The 14,941-nt window shown below is 32.7% G+C and overlaps 1 protein-coding gene across 1 annotated transcript; it reads left to right on the top strand.

The window, feature by feature from the left end:
* Window positions 1-582: 582 nt before the first annotated feature.
* Window positions 583-11,632, top strand: LOC128164109 (uncharacterized). Its single transcript, XM_052827855.1, has 6 exons — window positions 583-687; window positions 4,246-4,435; window positions 5,071-5,288; window positions 6,639-6,866; window positions 8,804-8,922; window positions 9,971-11,632. The coding sequence occupies exons 1-6, from the start codon at window positions 606-608 to the stop codon at window positions 10,754-10,756; spliced, it is 1,623 nt and encodes a 540-aa protein (XP_052683815.1). The 5' UTR covers window positions 583-605; the 3' UTR covers window positions 10,757-11,632.
* Window positions 11,633-14,941: the final 3,309 nt, after the last annotated feature.

Genomic DNA, 14,941 nt, shown 5'->3' with positions numbered 1-14,941 from the left:
ATTAGTTAAAGACATATGTCTAAATTCCACCGATTAGCTTATTGTCATGTTATCTCCAATGTACATGTACCAAACAGAAGAAGAAGAAGAAGAAGAAGAAGAATGGAGGTGGAGGAGGAGGAGGAGGAGGAGATAATGATGCCATGATGATTTAAATTTATAAAAAGAGTTTCGCTTTTGGGGAGATAATGCAGTTCTAGCGGAGAATTTGAAAACCTATGGTGAACTCCAGAACACAATAAAATCAGATGTCAAAGATCCTGTTGTTTTTTTAAAAACTATTACTTCCTACTTGACGACATATATTGAAAGCTAAGTGTAAGCTAAATAAATATGAGCCATTCTTAGATAATACAAAAATTGTCTAAAACATGCATGCATTTCAGTACACACACAATTTTGCCAAATAACTTTTAAACATATACAAAAGAAAGTCAATACTTAAGCTAAATTGTATTATCGATATTAAAAAGGTCTCAAAATTCAACGCTTTTGGGTCGATATTTTCATTTTTGTTGCTCATACTTGTAGACAATGCTTTAAAACAACGTCATTTTTGGATTTAGCTTACTGTCTCTTACTGTCAAACGTTGAACCGGAGCGCCATGCGACTATTTTATGTGTTCTACATATTGTTGTACTATAATGTTGGATTTGTTGGCTCTGCGGATAGTGATATTCTAGGCAGTAAGTTTTTATTGAAATACTTCTAGTTAATAGGTGTCAGCATATATCTATTCGTGTTTTGATGTCTGTGTAGGGATTTGAATATTTTATCAGGGATATTCTAGGCAATACATGATACAATAGTGTGTAGAGACCACCCAATTATTAGCGTCAAAGAAAACTGTTGTTTGATCAATTAAATCTTCAACTGTTAATTCTAAAATCAATATATTTAATAGCAATGTAGCGAAATTTTGTTTAACTTCTCATTTCATTTCAAACTGCTTTAAAGATTTTTGTTTGCAATATTTCTCTTGTGTTAGTATTGTTTTTTTTCTCGGACGCATGTGTGTCGACAGTCGTAGTTATTTATACCAGTAACCCGTAAAACAGCATTGCAATGTCTTTTTGATATAATTTATTTTAGCAAATAAAATAAGAACATTGAAATAAGTCATAGAGGACATTACATACTCGTGAATAGAGAGGAATAAGAGAGAAAAGTATTTAAGTACATATTACATATCTGTGTCACTGAATTTAAAAATTTTAAATACATGATATGCAGTACGATATGAAAGAAAATTAAAGTTGAATTTAATTTAATTTGAAAAATACATATATCATTCGATATGAATATATAAACTTAGAATATATATATATATATATATATATATATATATATATATATATATATATATATATATATATATATATATATATATATATATATATTTGAATTAAAAGAATTTCAAATGTTTTATCTCGGGAAACTATTTATGGTGGAATAACACATCATCACAAAATGGCTGACCGCTGATCGAAATGAAATTTCGTTTCATTGAAAGGGTTTTATTGACTAAAACATGTAACTTACTTCATAGCCGAGTGGATAAAGTGTCTGTCTTGTGATGCGTACATCGCGAGTTCGAATCCCGCAGGGGCTTTTACTTACTTACTTTTGTTACTTACTGAAATAAATATTTTAGATATTCATTTTGTATCCCCAAACTGCAGATTTTTCGCTGATTTGACATACGTACAGTTTATCTATCTTTATATCGTTCATTATCAAATAATGTCCTGTTAATTTGAGTGACTTTTCCAGGTCTGTTATTCCACCTTATAACAGCATATGTCCAAAAAAACCGGTTTGCTTAAACAAAAAAATCAACAATTCTGTGTTGCTCGAAAGAGAGCTCGATGATCGTACCCTTTTATAGACTATATATGTTTTCTTTAGAAGAAGAGCTTTCTATATAAATATAGGGTGATTTCACCATGCATCGGACACCTTTGGATTTTTCCCTTTGTTCACGCATCAAATATCGTCCAAATATAAATACAACTTGTTTTAAAAGTTGCAGGTTTTCCCCTTGCTTAATTATTGAAGAAAAAATTGTGAAATTGTTAAAAATGTAGAAAATAAAGCAAATTAATGAAGCGTTGAACTATTTCACCATGGATCGGACAATATTTACCAAGCATCGGACAGCTATAGCAGTACAGTAGAGATTAAAAATAACAACATTTTCTGGTTTTAATGCAAAAATACAAAGGTTCGGAAATATTAATTTATTCAATTGCAATTCATATTTCTTTTAATGTAAGTCCTTAAATCTACATATAGGAATTTAGACTAGTGCTTCTGTTTAAAGGAATATTTATCATAAGGGGTTCTTTATCGTGCCAGCTCCTACAGGAACTTTGGACTAAAAAGGGTTTGTCCGTAAAACTCGATTTTTAAGTGGTTTGAGGAAAATGTTTGTATCAATTATTTTTTAAATTTATATTTTACTTCACATTTAAAGTATATCACAAGGAATGGGCACATAATATCCATATTAAAAAAAAAAATCATGCAGTGAAAACTGTCCGATGCATGGTTAACTTTTGTCCGATCCATGGTGAAATGAACATATGGTGCAATAATGACCTTGACATTAATTGTTCAAATTTCTTGGACTTATTTTAATCAAATTTTGTTTCAAAACTTACTTCTTTCTAATTATTTTAGGCAGAGAGTGCATTTTCACTAATTCACAATCAAACGCACAACATTCAAATAATGCTTTAGTGTAAAATCTTCGTAACTTAATTTTCAATAATGGCGTATTTGATGTCATTTTACGATGTCTATATTGCTATTTATTTGACAATGTGACTGTCAAATTCTTAATAATGATAAAGTTCATTTGTTCTAATTCAGGAATATACGAAACAACACATGAGCGCATGCACATTTTATTTGTATATTTATAAACAAAGTTGTCCGATCCAAGGTATGTGTCCGATGCATGGTTAAATCACCCTAAGGGAAAATCTTAATTGTTTTAAAGAATTTATGGACTTTACCGACCCCACAAATTTCTTTAAACAGTCAGTAACAAACCTAATAAGTAATAATATTAAACTTCTTTTCTACGAAGAAATAATGAATATACGCAAAATGTCCAGAACGGGGTAACCAGAACGCGGATTGACTAATCAACGAAAAGTGTAGGTCGAGTTCATCATGCATCGCAGGCAGATACCGTGAATCGGACTTCGATTAATGCAAAAAGTTAATAAATAAAATGGAACAATTATTGCGACTTCAGTATTAATGTAAAGAACTTTCTAGAGCGGGATGCCAGAAACGGGTAGACTAATTTACATCATGGCGGAAGGTGTAGGGCCAGTTAAACATCGGGCAGATACTTTGACAACTTGGTTTGAAAAAAAAAATATAATTCATATGCATGCAAATGGATAATAATGCATAACCTAGCGTGTTTTGATTTCATTTTAAAGATTGGTTGTAAACCTTAGACATTAATTTGTAAACATTAATGAACAGATTAGTGTATTCTACGTCTATATGGATAAATGGTGTATGCATAAAAAGGGGAAGTTTTATGGGGATGCCCCACTCCCCCTCCAGTTTTTATTTGAAATTCTTATTTGGGGCAGTAATAGAAATTATTATATTGAAAGCTGACATAAAGAACCAAATTTAAAGATATTTATACTAAATACGAATTCACTGGTGGGAAATTTTTATTTCAATTTCAAAAAATAAGATAAGAAAAAAATCGGACAAAGTTTTTACAGAAATGAACAAAAAAATATGGTCCAACATATTAAGTATTATATTATAATAATGTGTAAAGTGTAAATTCCCGCTCTTGCGCGGGTTATCTTCTAGTGTACAGATATATAAATTAACAAGAAATCTGTATATAGTTTAACCATGAAATGGATATTAAGTCACGTATATACTTTTGATAAGACGAAACCAGCCAAGACTCGTAAGAGGTACATAAATATAATTGATAAGCATATGAGCCTGTAAAACTAATTAAAGTCCTGTTTAACTCTGGGGGTTTCTTTCATGTGTGTTTGTGTTGCAAAAAAGAGGGTAAATTAGTAATATGTTCTTATTCTTTTCACATGTCAATATCTTACGATTCAAAAGTTTGAAATACCACACAAAATCGGAAATATAATCAATGAATACTGTAATTTTTGCTGTTAATAGCGAAAATATGATCATCATGAAGATAATCAATTTCACAGTTGATTTTTTTTCTGTTTCAGTTTCGAGTTCATCGTGTCGGTTTGAGCTCCACACCAGTCTGTTGCCATGGGGCAAGGCGTACCAGGCCTGTAAACACCGTGGTCTCACACTGGCGAGCTTCGGGGACAAAACGGATCTCGTCTCCGTGAAGAGCTTCATCGAACACGCCAATGGCGTATATACATCAGAGTTTGGCTGGCTGCCAAGCAGGTAGTTGTTATTTTCGGCGCTTTTCTCCTCCAGTATACGAAATTAAATGGATTCCAAGTTTGCAAACTAAATGATGCAGATAAAAAGATATTTATGTATTATTCAAGACCGTTTAAGTTTCTATATTTTAATCTATCTGTCTAATCTATCAACTATCCAAACATCTGTCTTATAAGTATCAATTCATATCATCCACCCATCCAATCAATTAATCAGGTGAGTCATTATATTGTATTTTTCACAAATGTAGTAATAACGTACTTTTACATTTTTGTAAAAAAAATAAAATTAAGGTGGATCTACATACATTTTTTCATTTTTTATTTAAGAATTGAATTCAATATTTATTAGTTTTATCAGATATAAAATGGTTTGGAAAAGTTTACGTTTTTCATAGACAGCAAATTTTTACCATTTCTATCACTAGATTGTATAAAACTAAAACGTAAAGTCAGGTGGTTTCATGCGTTTTTTGACGTAAGTCTTACTATCACATTATATGATGTAGGCAACATTCTTTATACGAAATAAAATATTTGTTCAGCCAATCAGAAAGCGCGTTACAACCAGAATTAAATTATATTGTAAAAAATAGTGGATAGGTTTACAAAAAAAGTTACATTTTGATTTTGAAGAAAATATTGGGTTGGTCTACACATGGAGTCCAGCGTCGGCGGATCATCCGAGTTTCATTGGGGAGATTGTGTGCCCAGAGCAGACATTACCAGCAGATTCGACAGTCTGTTGGGCTACCCTGTGGCCACCGCCTGTGGGTACATCAGTCTCGACTTCCTCAGTCTAACGGCGTGCTCCTCTGCAGTGTCCCTTGGGTTTATTTGTGAAAACCCGAGCGGTAAAGTTCGAGACTTTAATATAACCTGATAACGAGAGAGGGAGAGAGAGAGAGAGAGAGAGAGAGAGAGAGAGAGAGAGAGAGAGAGAGAGAGAGAGAGAGAGAGAAACTATATGATCATTTTTTGCATGTACTTTGAATTTATTGCAATTATTTAGCTCTTTATATACTTTAGATATAGTCTTGCGATATATTTTGTCGTTTGTTCATGATATCGTGATTCATAAAATACTAAATAAGTGCCATTTGATTATTCTTCCAATTAATTTTCTAAACGCTTTTGTGTAATTTAAGCTTCGGGAAAATAATCAAATGCCAGATTAAAGTTTAATTACCAAATATTCAGTGCAAACAAATGCTACTTCAACAGCGCATGACAGCTCGGCAAAAAAATCAATCGCAGACTTGGAGATTCAAAAGAAAATTATACTTATCAAAAAGGTCCGCTATATTCTTTTATTTATATATACGTTTTCCAATATACTGCCAGTGGTGACAAAGTTTCGAGTATTTCTAAATGAGAAAATTTTAAGTGCTAATATTAAAGATTTTACTTTTGGTCTTATGAAGCATAAAAGATTAATTGATAATATGTCTTTTCACAGCATTTTCTAAACTTCAAAAACAATTCTTAATAGCTATCACTTGAGTAATTTATTTATTTCTTCTTCTTTTTTTATTGACATTGATATACATTCTCCAATAATTCCCCAGTCAGTAAAAAAAATGGAGGATACCCTTCTTGGAACATTTTGTGTGGCTAGAAATGATAGTTTCCAATTTTTTTTTTAAAAGATAAAAATGTCCGCCCTTTTCATTTCTTTTTAATCAATGATTAAATCAGCTATCAACTTAACAAGTTCAAGATTGTTTATCCGAAGAAAATTCAATATAGTTTCCTGGCCATAACAATTGAGCTCTTATAGGGCTTTAACCTTTAATTTTATCATTCTTCTGTTGTGTTTACATACACTACGCAAAAAGGTGTTAAAATTCAGGCTGCATTTACCATGTGCCAAAGCAATTTATTTGTGCAACGATTTATTGTCCCTTATTGTACATTTAGCGGATAAACTGAATAAGTATGTAATAGATTTACTTAATTACTCATTTTTCTCGATATACGTGAAACATATGTAACATTGATTGGTAAAATAAAAGGGAGGATATAACGAAAAAGCATTTTTCAGCCTTATGCTACAATTTCTTGCATTTTATAACTACGGTGACAAAAAACCCACCGATTCTGATGATGAAGTTATAAATGCGCAATGCGGTATTTGTTATCATTTCAAATCCAAAACACATGCATAAAAGGCTATTAAAATATGTCTCATTGCTTTCATTCAGGCGAAGACTCCTGTTTCACAACGATGTCCACCACTGTCTATGCAATGGGTTACGAATTCAAAACCGCGCTGACGTCATCTGATTGTGCTTCGCACTGCCTTACGTCATCAAGTTGCGGAGCAGTCTACGTTACGGCGGGGAGTTCCTGCTCCATGTTGCAGTATAATACTGGATTACCTAGCAGACTGTCGGCATCTCATCTAGCGTACACTCACCTTTACCACAGAAGTAGGTCATTCCACTGGTCAGATTGAAGAGAAAATGTTTGAACTTACATTGCACCTTAAAATTCCTGGAATGTCCGGCAATCTCGTACATTATAGAGAACCAAAATGTAAACAATTCCTGAACTCGGTTATTTCTGCCAGAACTGACCAAAAATAATTAAGTTTAATAAATGTTTATACATTTTGGTACACGTGTATATACACACATAAAGACATCCTCCCCAGCAGCTTAATAGTCAACACATTACCCACCAGACTTGCCTTCGAACTTTGAATGATTGTGTTTTTTTTGGCTATTAAACTGTTGTCTTTAAAGTAAAGAAATTAAGAATCCAAATGTTTTAGCTTTAAAATCTGACCATTTTACTATGAATATCTTTGTATATTAAAGCGCTTCGTAAATTAAAGGATATAGAACTATTTTAACAAGACCTTGGACATTCGGTATGATATGTTTACATGTATCTCAGAATCTTGCATCAAAACAAGTTAAAAGGGACGTTGGTTTCAAGTTTGACATGCCTCTATTGCAGATTCATTCTTAGTTGCCAAAATAAATGTATTTCTATTTGGGTAATGATCGATTTGACCTTGAATTTCATTCTAATTTGCTATTATGTTGAGCGGTTACCTTTGAACATCATCTAACAACAATTTCGTCTTAAAATGTAACATTGATCCTGGAGTCCGGTCTACTTGTGGAGGACTAAGCTTGGCCACAAAATGCCATACACAGTCACAGTATTAGTGTTTCACAAACTCATACTCTTCTTTTTTATTTAAAATACCTGGATTTTATAATCATCTGCATTGAAATTGGACATGTTGAGCCCATAGCCCAAATAGCCTAAACAACATGAACGGTGTATGGGGCCGTCCAGTATGTAAATTTACATATATAGCTAAGTGATTAAATTGCTGCAAGATTTGTCCATACAAGCTGTTCTTAATGTGAATGATTTTAAATATAATGTTCACACAGCTAATTAAGCGTCGTTTGAGAAATTTATATTACTCTAAGGGTTAAGGCACATGACTTGCAATCTAATTAAAATTAGACCTTTCATTTCGCTCTCTGATATGTATGGTTACCGTTCGTGAAAGGAGCGATAACCATACATAACGGAGAGCGGGATGAAAGGGCTAATTTTAATTAGATTTGCATGACTTGTAGACATTTTCTATAACTTCAATTTATCCAGCACCAATTCCCGATGTATTGTCATCTATCAATTGAGAATTTCCTGCCAATTTAAAATTAATAATAACGCAAGGTACAATTGGGTACTACCATGCATATGCGCACAGGATAACCAAAACGTATTTTGTTTTCCTCTCAAAAAACCATACTTATCACGGGTACAATTTCTCTGCTTGGTTGGTGGTTCAGCGCACAGATGTCTCACGTTCAATATATGATTGTTTTCTGTTCCATTATAATTATTATTATTAAAGTACATTATGAAAAGAGAGAATAATACATGGCAAAATTTGTATCACATCCCAGTATATCAACCCGAGACTCCAATATCAACCCGAGGGCCAAAGGCCAGAAGATTTACTTATTCTCTGTGAAGGTCTACAAATATTTAACCATGCAAACTATTCAAAAAGAATAGAAAAATGAAACAACTCAGCCGATCGGTGCAAATAAGGATCACATGTTCAAAGTTGGTTAAATCAATAAAGAGTCTAATTGACTTTGTAGCAGTCTTTAATCGCCTTACTTAATTTTATATGCTGCTTTTGATCATAAGGTTTCATTATATTCTAAGTGTGTAAACGAAACGGTTCTCAAAATATTATCAAAATCAGAATATTTTCGAATTTAGCCTTCTGAATATAAAACAAAAAACAATCAAGAGGCCTACGGGCCTGTTAATTGTTTAATTTTACATTAAAATGATAAATTTACATTTTTGATTAATGGCGTTTTAGGATTTCTAAATAACGACCCGTACAGTTTACCGTTCAAAGCCGGATTGACCGAGGACGAGTTGTGCAGTGAACCGATTGGTTCACCAATCACAACTAAGGCAATTGGTGACGTCACAACTGTAAGTATTCATTGAGTAAAATTGAAACATCGTTTTTTAATTAAATTTTTTCTTTTAATCATAGTCAGTACATGAACGAAATGGATACGAGAAAGGAAAGAATAAGGAAAATGGAACATTTAATTGTATATGGTAGATTTGTTTTAAAGTTTAAAGAAAAAAAATTAAACGTTAGGAAGTAAGATAAAGGGAGGAGGGGTTAGAAAACTAAAAAAAAAAATCACCGAATAACTCGGGAGATTTTAATTATCCAAATATAACGTAAACTGCATCGCTCAGCAATTGTCGTTTCTTATGAATGCAGCAAATTTATTTCTAATCTGGTACATTGTGCTATGCAAGAAACGAAAAATGATTTATATAGCGTTATATATTGATAATGGAGATCAATGTATAACATCTTTCAACTGGATTCAACTGTAAGTGCTTATAAACAAACATGTGATTTATACATATTATTTCAAGGTGCGTTAAGTGTCTCGATAAGAAAAATGTTAATGTACCTTCAAAACGCACCTAGGTCCAAAATTTAACGCACTTTGAAAAAAAAATTTCAAAGCGCGTTGATTTGGTCCCAAATTGATCGCACTTTGAAATTTTTTTTTAAATGCGTTATTTTTTTCAAAGTGCGTTGCCACAATGCATGTTCTGCCTTGCGGGTTTTACCTTTCACACCTTTAAGATTTTCAGCGCTCATGCATGGTAATATTTCGTGTTGTTTGCATGGTTAATGCCAAGTCAAGTAGATTAGCTTCAGAACCTTAATCATAATTGCTATGCAAAAGATGTGACAAATGTTCATACATGTATATATGCCGTCCGTTTTTAAAAATTGTGAAACGATAAAATTTAATAAATAACATTATGATAACAAAAATTAAAAACAGACGTTACAGTAGGGCATGTTAAATATATGGATTTTCACAAAGATAACATTAGTCATGCAGGTCAACAAAACAATATCTAAACATATATAGTAAACGGCTTATAAATGATAATAAGCTATTGTTGTTACTGAATACCAGGTATTGTCTTCTTAATTTGGTAGACACTAGAAATTAACCCAACAACAACAAAAGAAGCCACAACAAAGCAGATACTTGAAGAAACAACAACTGATGACGTCACCACACCACCAACAACAGAAGACACAACAACTGATGACGTCACAACACAAACAACCGAAGACACAACAACTGAAGACATCACAACAAAGACAACAGAAGACACAACAATTCAAGACGCCACAACACAAACAACTGAAGACTCAACAACTCATGATGTTACGACTCCAACAACAGAAGACACAACAACTGAAGTCATTACAACAAAGACAACACAAGACACAACAATTCAAGAAGTTACGACACATACAACTCGTAAAATCACAACAACTGCAGACGTCACAACACAGACAACAGAAGACATAACAACTGATGATGTCACAACACAAACTACACAAGACACAACAACTGATGACGTCACAATGAAACCAGTTAGTGAATTATCAACCCCTAAACAAATACCGGTGTCTAACTTTTCATCATGTGGTTGCACGTGTGTGAAGAAAAATATTACCATCAACAAAAAAATAGAAGATATGGTCTCAGAATTAAAAGTAGACCCTTCAGTTCTTTCTTCGACTGTACGGAAAAAAATGTGTGCTGAGGATCCACGGCCGAGTGCCAGGAACATGGGAATTCTGGGAATTGTGTTAGTTTCTGTTATGGTTGGATTAATAATATCTATGGATGTTATGCGGTTCTTCCAAAATGTTGACAGACCTAAAGTAATGATAAAACCTTCTGATAAAAAGATCACACAGGCTACATAGCTTTACGTAGCCATAATGATACATAAACTTAGCAAGAAGAACATTTGTTCATTCAGTACGTTTAATTAAGACTACCTAGCCTTTCTAGATATCTAAATTAGAAACAAGGCTAGCTGCTACGATATTGAAAGCAGCCCCGGTGTTCCCAAGGTTAGATCAGGTTGGATTTAGCTAGGGTGTTACTAAATCGCGGAACGGAAAACAAAAACTTATTGATATCTAGTTACCACCTGATATACGTGTAAACAATAAGTTGATAATTCATGTATCTAATATTTAATTATATAATTATTAACTATATATTCATGATAAAACGCTAGAAATTATTTTATATCCGCGTACAGCACATCTCGCGGATTTTAAAATTACAGCTTTTATTCTTCGAAAAGATCAGAAAAAAAATGAAACTAGGATAAAAGTGACGTTTATGATTTTGAATACTCGCGATTTAATGGGAAAAGGTTGAATCGCGGAAGTAAGAATATTAGCATAAGATAAGAAATCTACACGTACATGATTGTATATCATCTTATAAATATGATGGTCTGGTTTCCTCAGATTTTACATGGTTAATTAGAAGATCACAGTGACTAAAACCTGGCTGTTATTACTGCTCTCCACACATACATCCTATATAAACATGAAAGGCATTTTTTGATAATGGCTTATTCTGAAGTAAATAATATACAGGCACATTTCTGATAATACATACCAGTACTATGTTGTTCTAAAACAATCACGGATCTGAGCTATTTAGATTTTATAATTTGTCGGGGTCAAATCGTAGCTCAAATCGTGCGTGATCACCTTCCATGTCGATCGTAAAGAATCGCCATCATTATTATGCCCCATCAATCGCAACGGAGCACATTTGTCGTGAGGAAAATTAAGGTATTCAATGTATAATAAAGGGATATTGAACAATTTTGAATCATTTTAAACTAGTTAAACACGTGTTGCTAGATAACTATGAAAGTGAAATGAACCAAATTCACATGACAGACAACATATTAGGAGCTGGTCATTTTGAACCTTAAGATTTTTTAAAGAGTTATCTCCCCTTGATGAAAAAAAGAAAATTTTAATTTCGTCAAAATATCTGCGGTAAATTACTGATTTTATTTCATATTTTAATAAAGAGACAGTTTATGCAGGTAATAATCATAAAGTTTTGCAAATTATAAGTTACTTTTTACAATTCTTAATAAAACATATGTTGCCCATAGACTTCAATGCAAAATTCAAGGTGTAATTAGTTCGATCAAAATTCCTTCGGTGGAGTATTTTCTTTTGATAACACATTCAAAATGATATCTTGATTAAGAATATCGGACCATTCATTTATTAGGTACAAAATGTGGTCGTTATACATCGAATACCTTTACTGAAATTATATTTTTGAATATATTGATTTAAAAACATGTAAGGAAAGCTATCAAATTCTTCTTTTAATCCGATGGCATGTCTCAATTTACTTATCAGAGTAAGTGTTATGTAACATTACATATATTATTTACCTTCTGTCAGGGTTGCTAAAATCTATGTCTTTTATGTTTTGTCATCTATTGCTCTTGTAAGTAATTGATCTGTTAGGTAAATTGTGTAGGTGAAAAAGTTAATGAACAAGGATCTTATAAGATTGCTCAAAGCTAGCTAGCCTTTGTGTTCGGATTAAGTATAGTCCGAGTTTCTATCACCTCTAATGTGTTGTCAAATTGTTACGTAATCAATAGTCATGGACTCATTGACAATTACGAATTGTTAATTAGTCAATTCGAATCGTGATGAACTTATCAAAACGAATACGAACGTATCTGCTCAAGCGTAACAAATCGGGGACTTGTGTCAGATGTTCGGAACAGATCGAGATCCAACTGGGAATATTATTTAGAAAGTCATACCAGGACATGATCAAGCTATCAAATCTAATTAGGCTGCTCAATGATACTTTTACAGACCCTGCGACATCACCGACCAAAGCTCAGCAAATCGCATAAGGTCGTATCGACTCGTATCACTTCGCATTCAAGCGTAAAATGATAAAATATTTCTACAGTCGGCTACGATTAGTCAATCCACGATTAGTTATACGATTTGCCAATCCACGATCAGCTACGATTAGTCAATCGTGGTGTTCGATCGTAACACGTCGCACGACAGTGGGAACCTAACATAACGATAAAATAGATCCTTTAAATTCTATATAGTGAAATCTGTTGTACCCTTTTCAAGTGATTAATTTCGTTTTTCGTTTCGTGGACCAACGTGTCACAGCAACACACGCTGGTGGATGTTCCACGTGAACCGACAGAATCATATATACGCAGTATATTAATAATGAATTGAACAATTACTAAAACGATTGATTTTCTGAGATTTTTTGTCAATATTTGCAGCCATTGTTTGTTCATGTTCTTTAGTTTATCATATTTTAAAAAAATCATAGTTACGTAATAGTATAATATGGAATTTTTTCCCCTTTTTTAGCATAAGGATGGGTAAAATCTTTTGTACATGTTTGCAAGAAAATGAATTCAAGTACTGATTAATACTGATATACGTCGATGGATAATCCTATAAAAATACTCACTACTTTTGTTTTATACATTTTCACGACAGTCATTGTTCCTCTGATCTTTTTAATGTATGCATACTTAATCCGATTAAAATTCGACCAACATCTCGGCTTTTTTTAATTCAATATATAATTTCAAATTTGAACACTGAAATTTACATATTTCCACATCACAACTAATTTAATACATCGATTTTATTTACGTCGACCGACGTTCATTGTCATTGTTCCTACAGCGTTCACACTATTGTCATGTAAATGAAAAATAATCAGAAACAGCTACTAAATATAAATATGCTTATTCAGATTTTGCGCGTCGTTGCTTTTGCACAGCAGATATTGCTGACTCTGTTGTTTTCCACAACAAAAGAGAGAAGAAGCTGCTTTAATAACATCCTTTCCCTGTTTCAATATGATCTTAGACGCTGCTTTAATATCATTTCCGTCTTTAAAATTGATCCTAGTATGTGTTTTTGTTATACGAGCAATAATCCCCTCCTTCAATATTGACTCTTTGTGTTCCACTATGATATTAAACTAGCATTATTTCCAACACTCAATATTAGTGTTATGTGTTTCCCTTCTATACTAGCATTCGTTCATTGTTCGTCATGTTTTTCACTTTTGTATTAGCGTTCTTTCAATATTGATGGTTTGTTTTTGGGAGTTGATTTTAATCAACTCTCCTATGCACTTACTCGGGCAAAGCGAAAATGAAACAGTGTTTGGACCTAAGCACAAATCAATACCGCTGACAACACTTAGTTCTTGAAAATAATCGAAAAATTCGATGCTATATATTCTGGAGCATTGTTTTTCAAGAAAACTTATTTATCAATAACTTGAAAATAATAAGATTTTAAATTGTACAAACAGCGCGGGGGTGTTAAGGAAGCATATGGATTCTGAGTTACATGTAATTTCGTGAAATCACAAATCTTAGTTATTATGTACATATTCAATTATCTAAGCAACGAAACGTAGACCAAAAGCAAATAAAAATACTGAAGTCAAATTTTTTTCAGAAATTAGTTTGTATTACGTAGATTTACACATTGATGACGTCATGACTAAAAGTTGAATGTCGTGTGAATTTGATCGGAAAGCATTGTAAACATATTCCAAATATAACTAATCTAAGAACTCTAATAAAATATTGTGGTGTGATTTATTGAGAATGGAACATAAGAATACTGGGAGAGATAATAGTTTTATCAATCATTCGCTAAAAGGTATGTAAATTTGCTTTTATTTCTCGGCCAGGCTTTCCTCTGTCGTTGTTTACGATATAAAAATCCGACTAGAACAACACTACCCCGCATATATTGAACTTGGAATTTTATATGTATCGTTAGTTTGATCAATGCTTAAATTGAAAAGTGCTGCTAGAATCCCATGTTGTGTGTTGTTTTGATGCAACTTGCCGTTTTCCGTACAAACTTTATTAAAGTGGGGAAGGTTTTACGAGAACCGGATGAATAACTATTGAATTAAGAAAAACATAGGATTCTAGCAGCAGTTTTGATTAAATTGAGATGTTTTGCCTTCACTTGGTATGTTTATTTTATTTTGGAAACTGCGGGGTAGTGTTGTTCTATCTCATTTTATGT

This window comes from Crassostrea angulata, chromosome 9 (genome assembly GCF_025612915.1).
Source record: "Crassostrea angulata isolate pt1a10 chromosome 9, ASM2561291v2, whole genome shotgun sequence".
NCBI classification, from domain to species: domain Eukaryota; kingdom Metazoa; phylum Mollusca; class Bivalvia; order Ostreida; family Ostreidae; genus Magallana; species Magallana angulata.
Note: the sequence above shows the minus strand (reverse complement) of the source record. Positions and strands in the feature narration are given on the sequence as shown.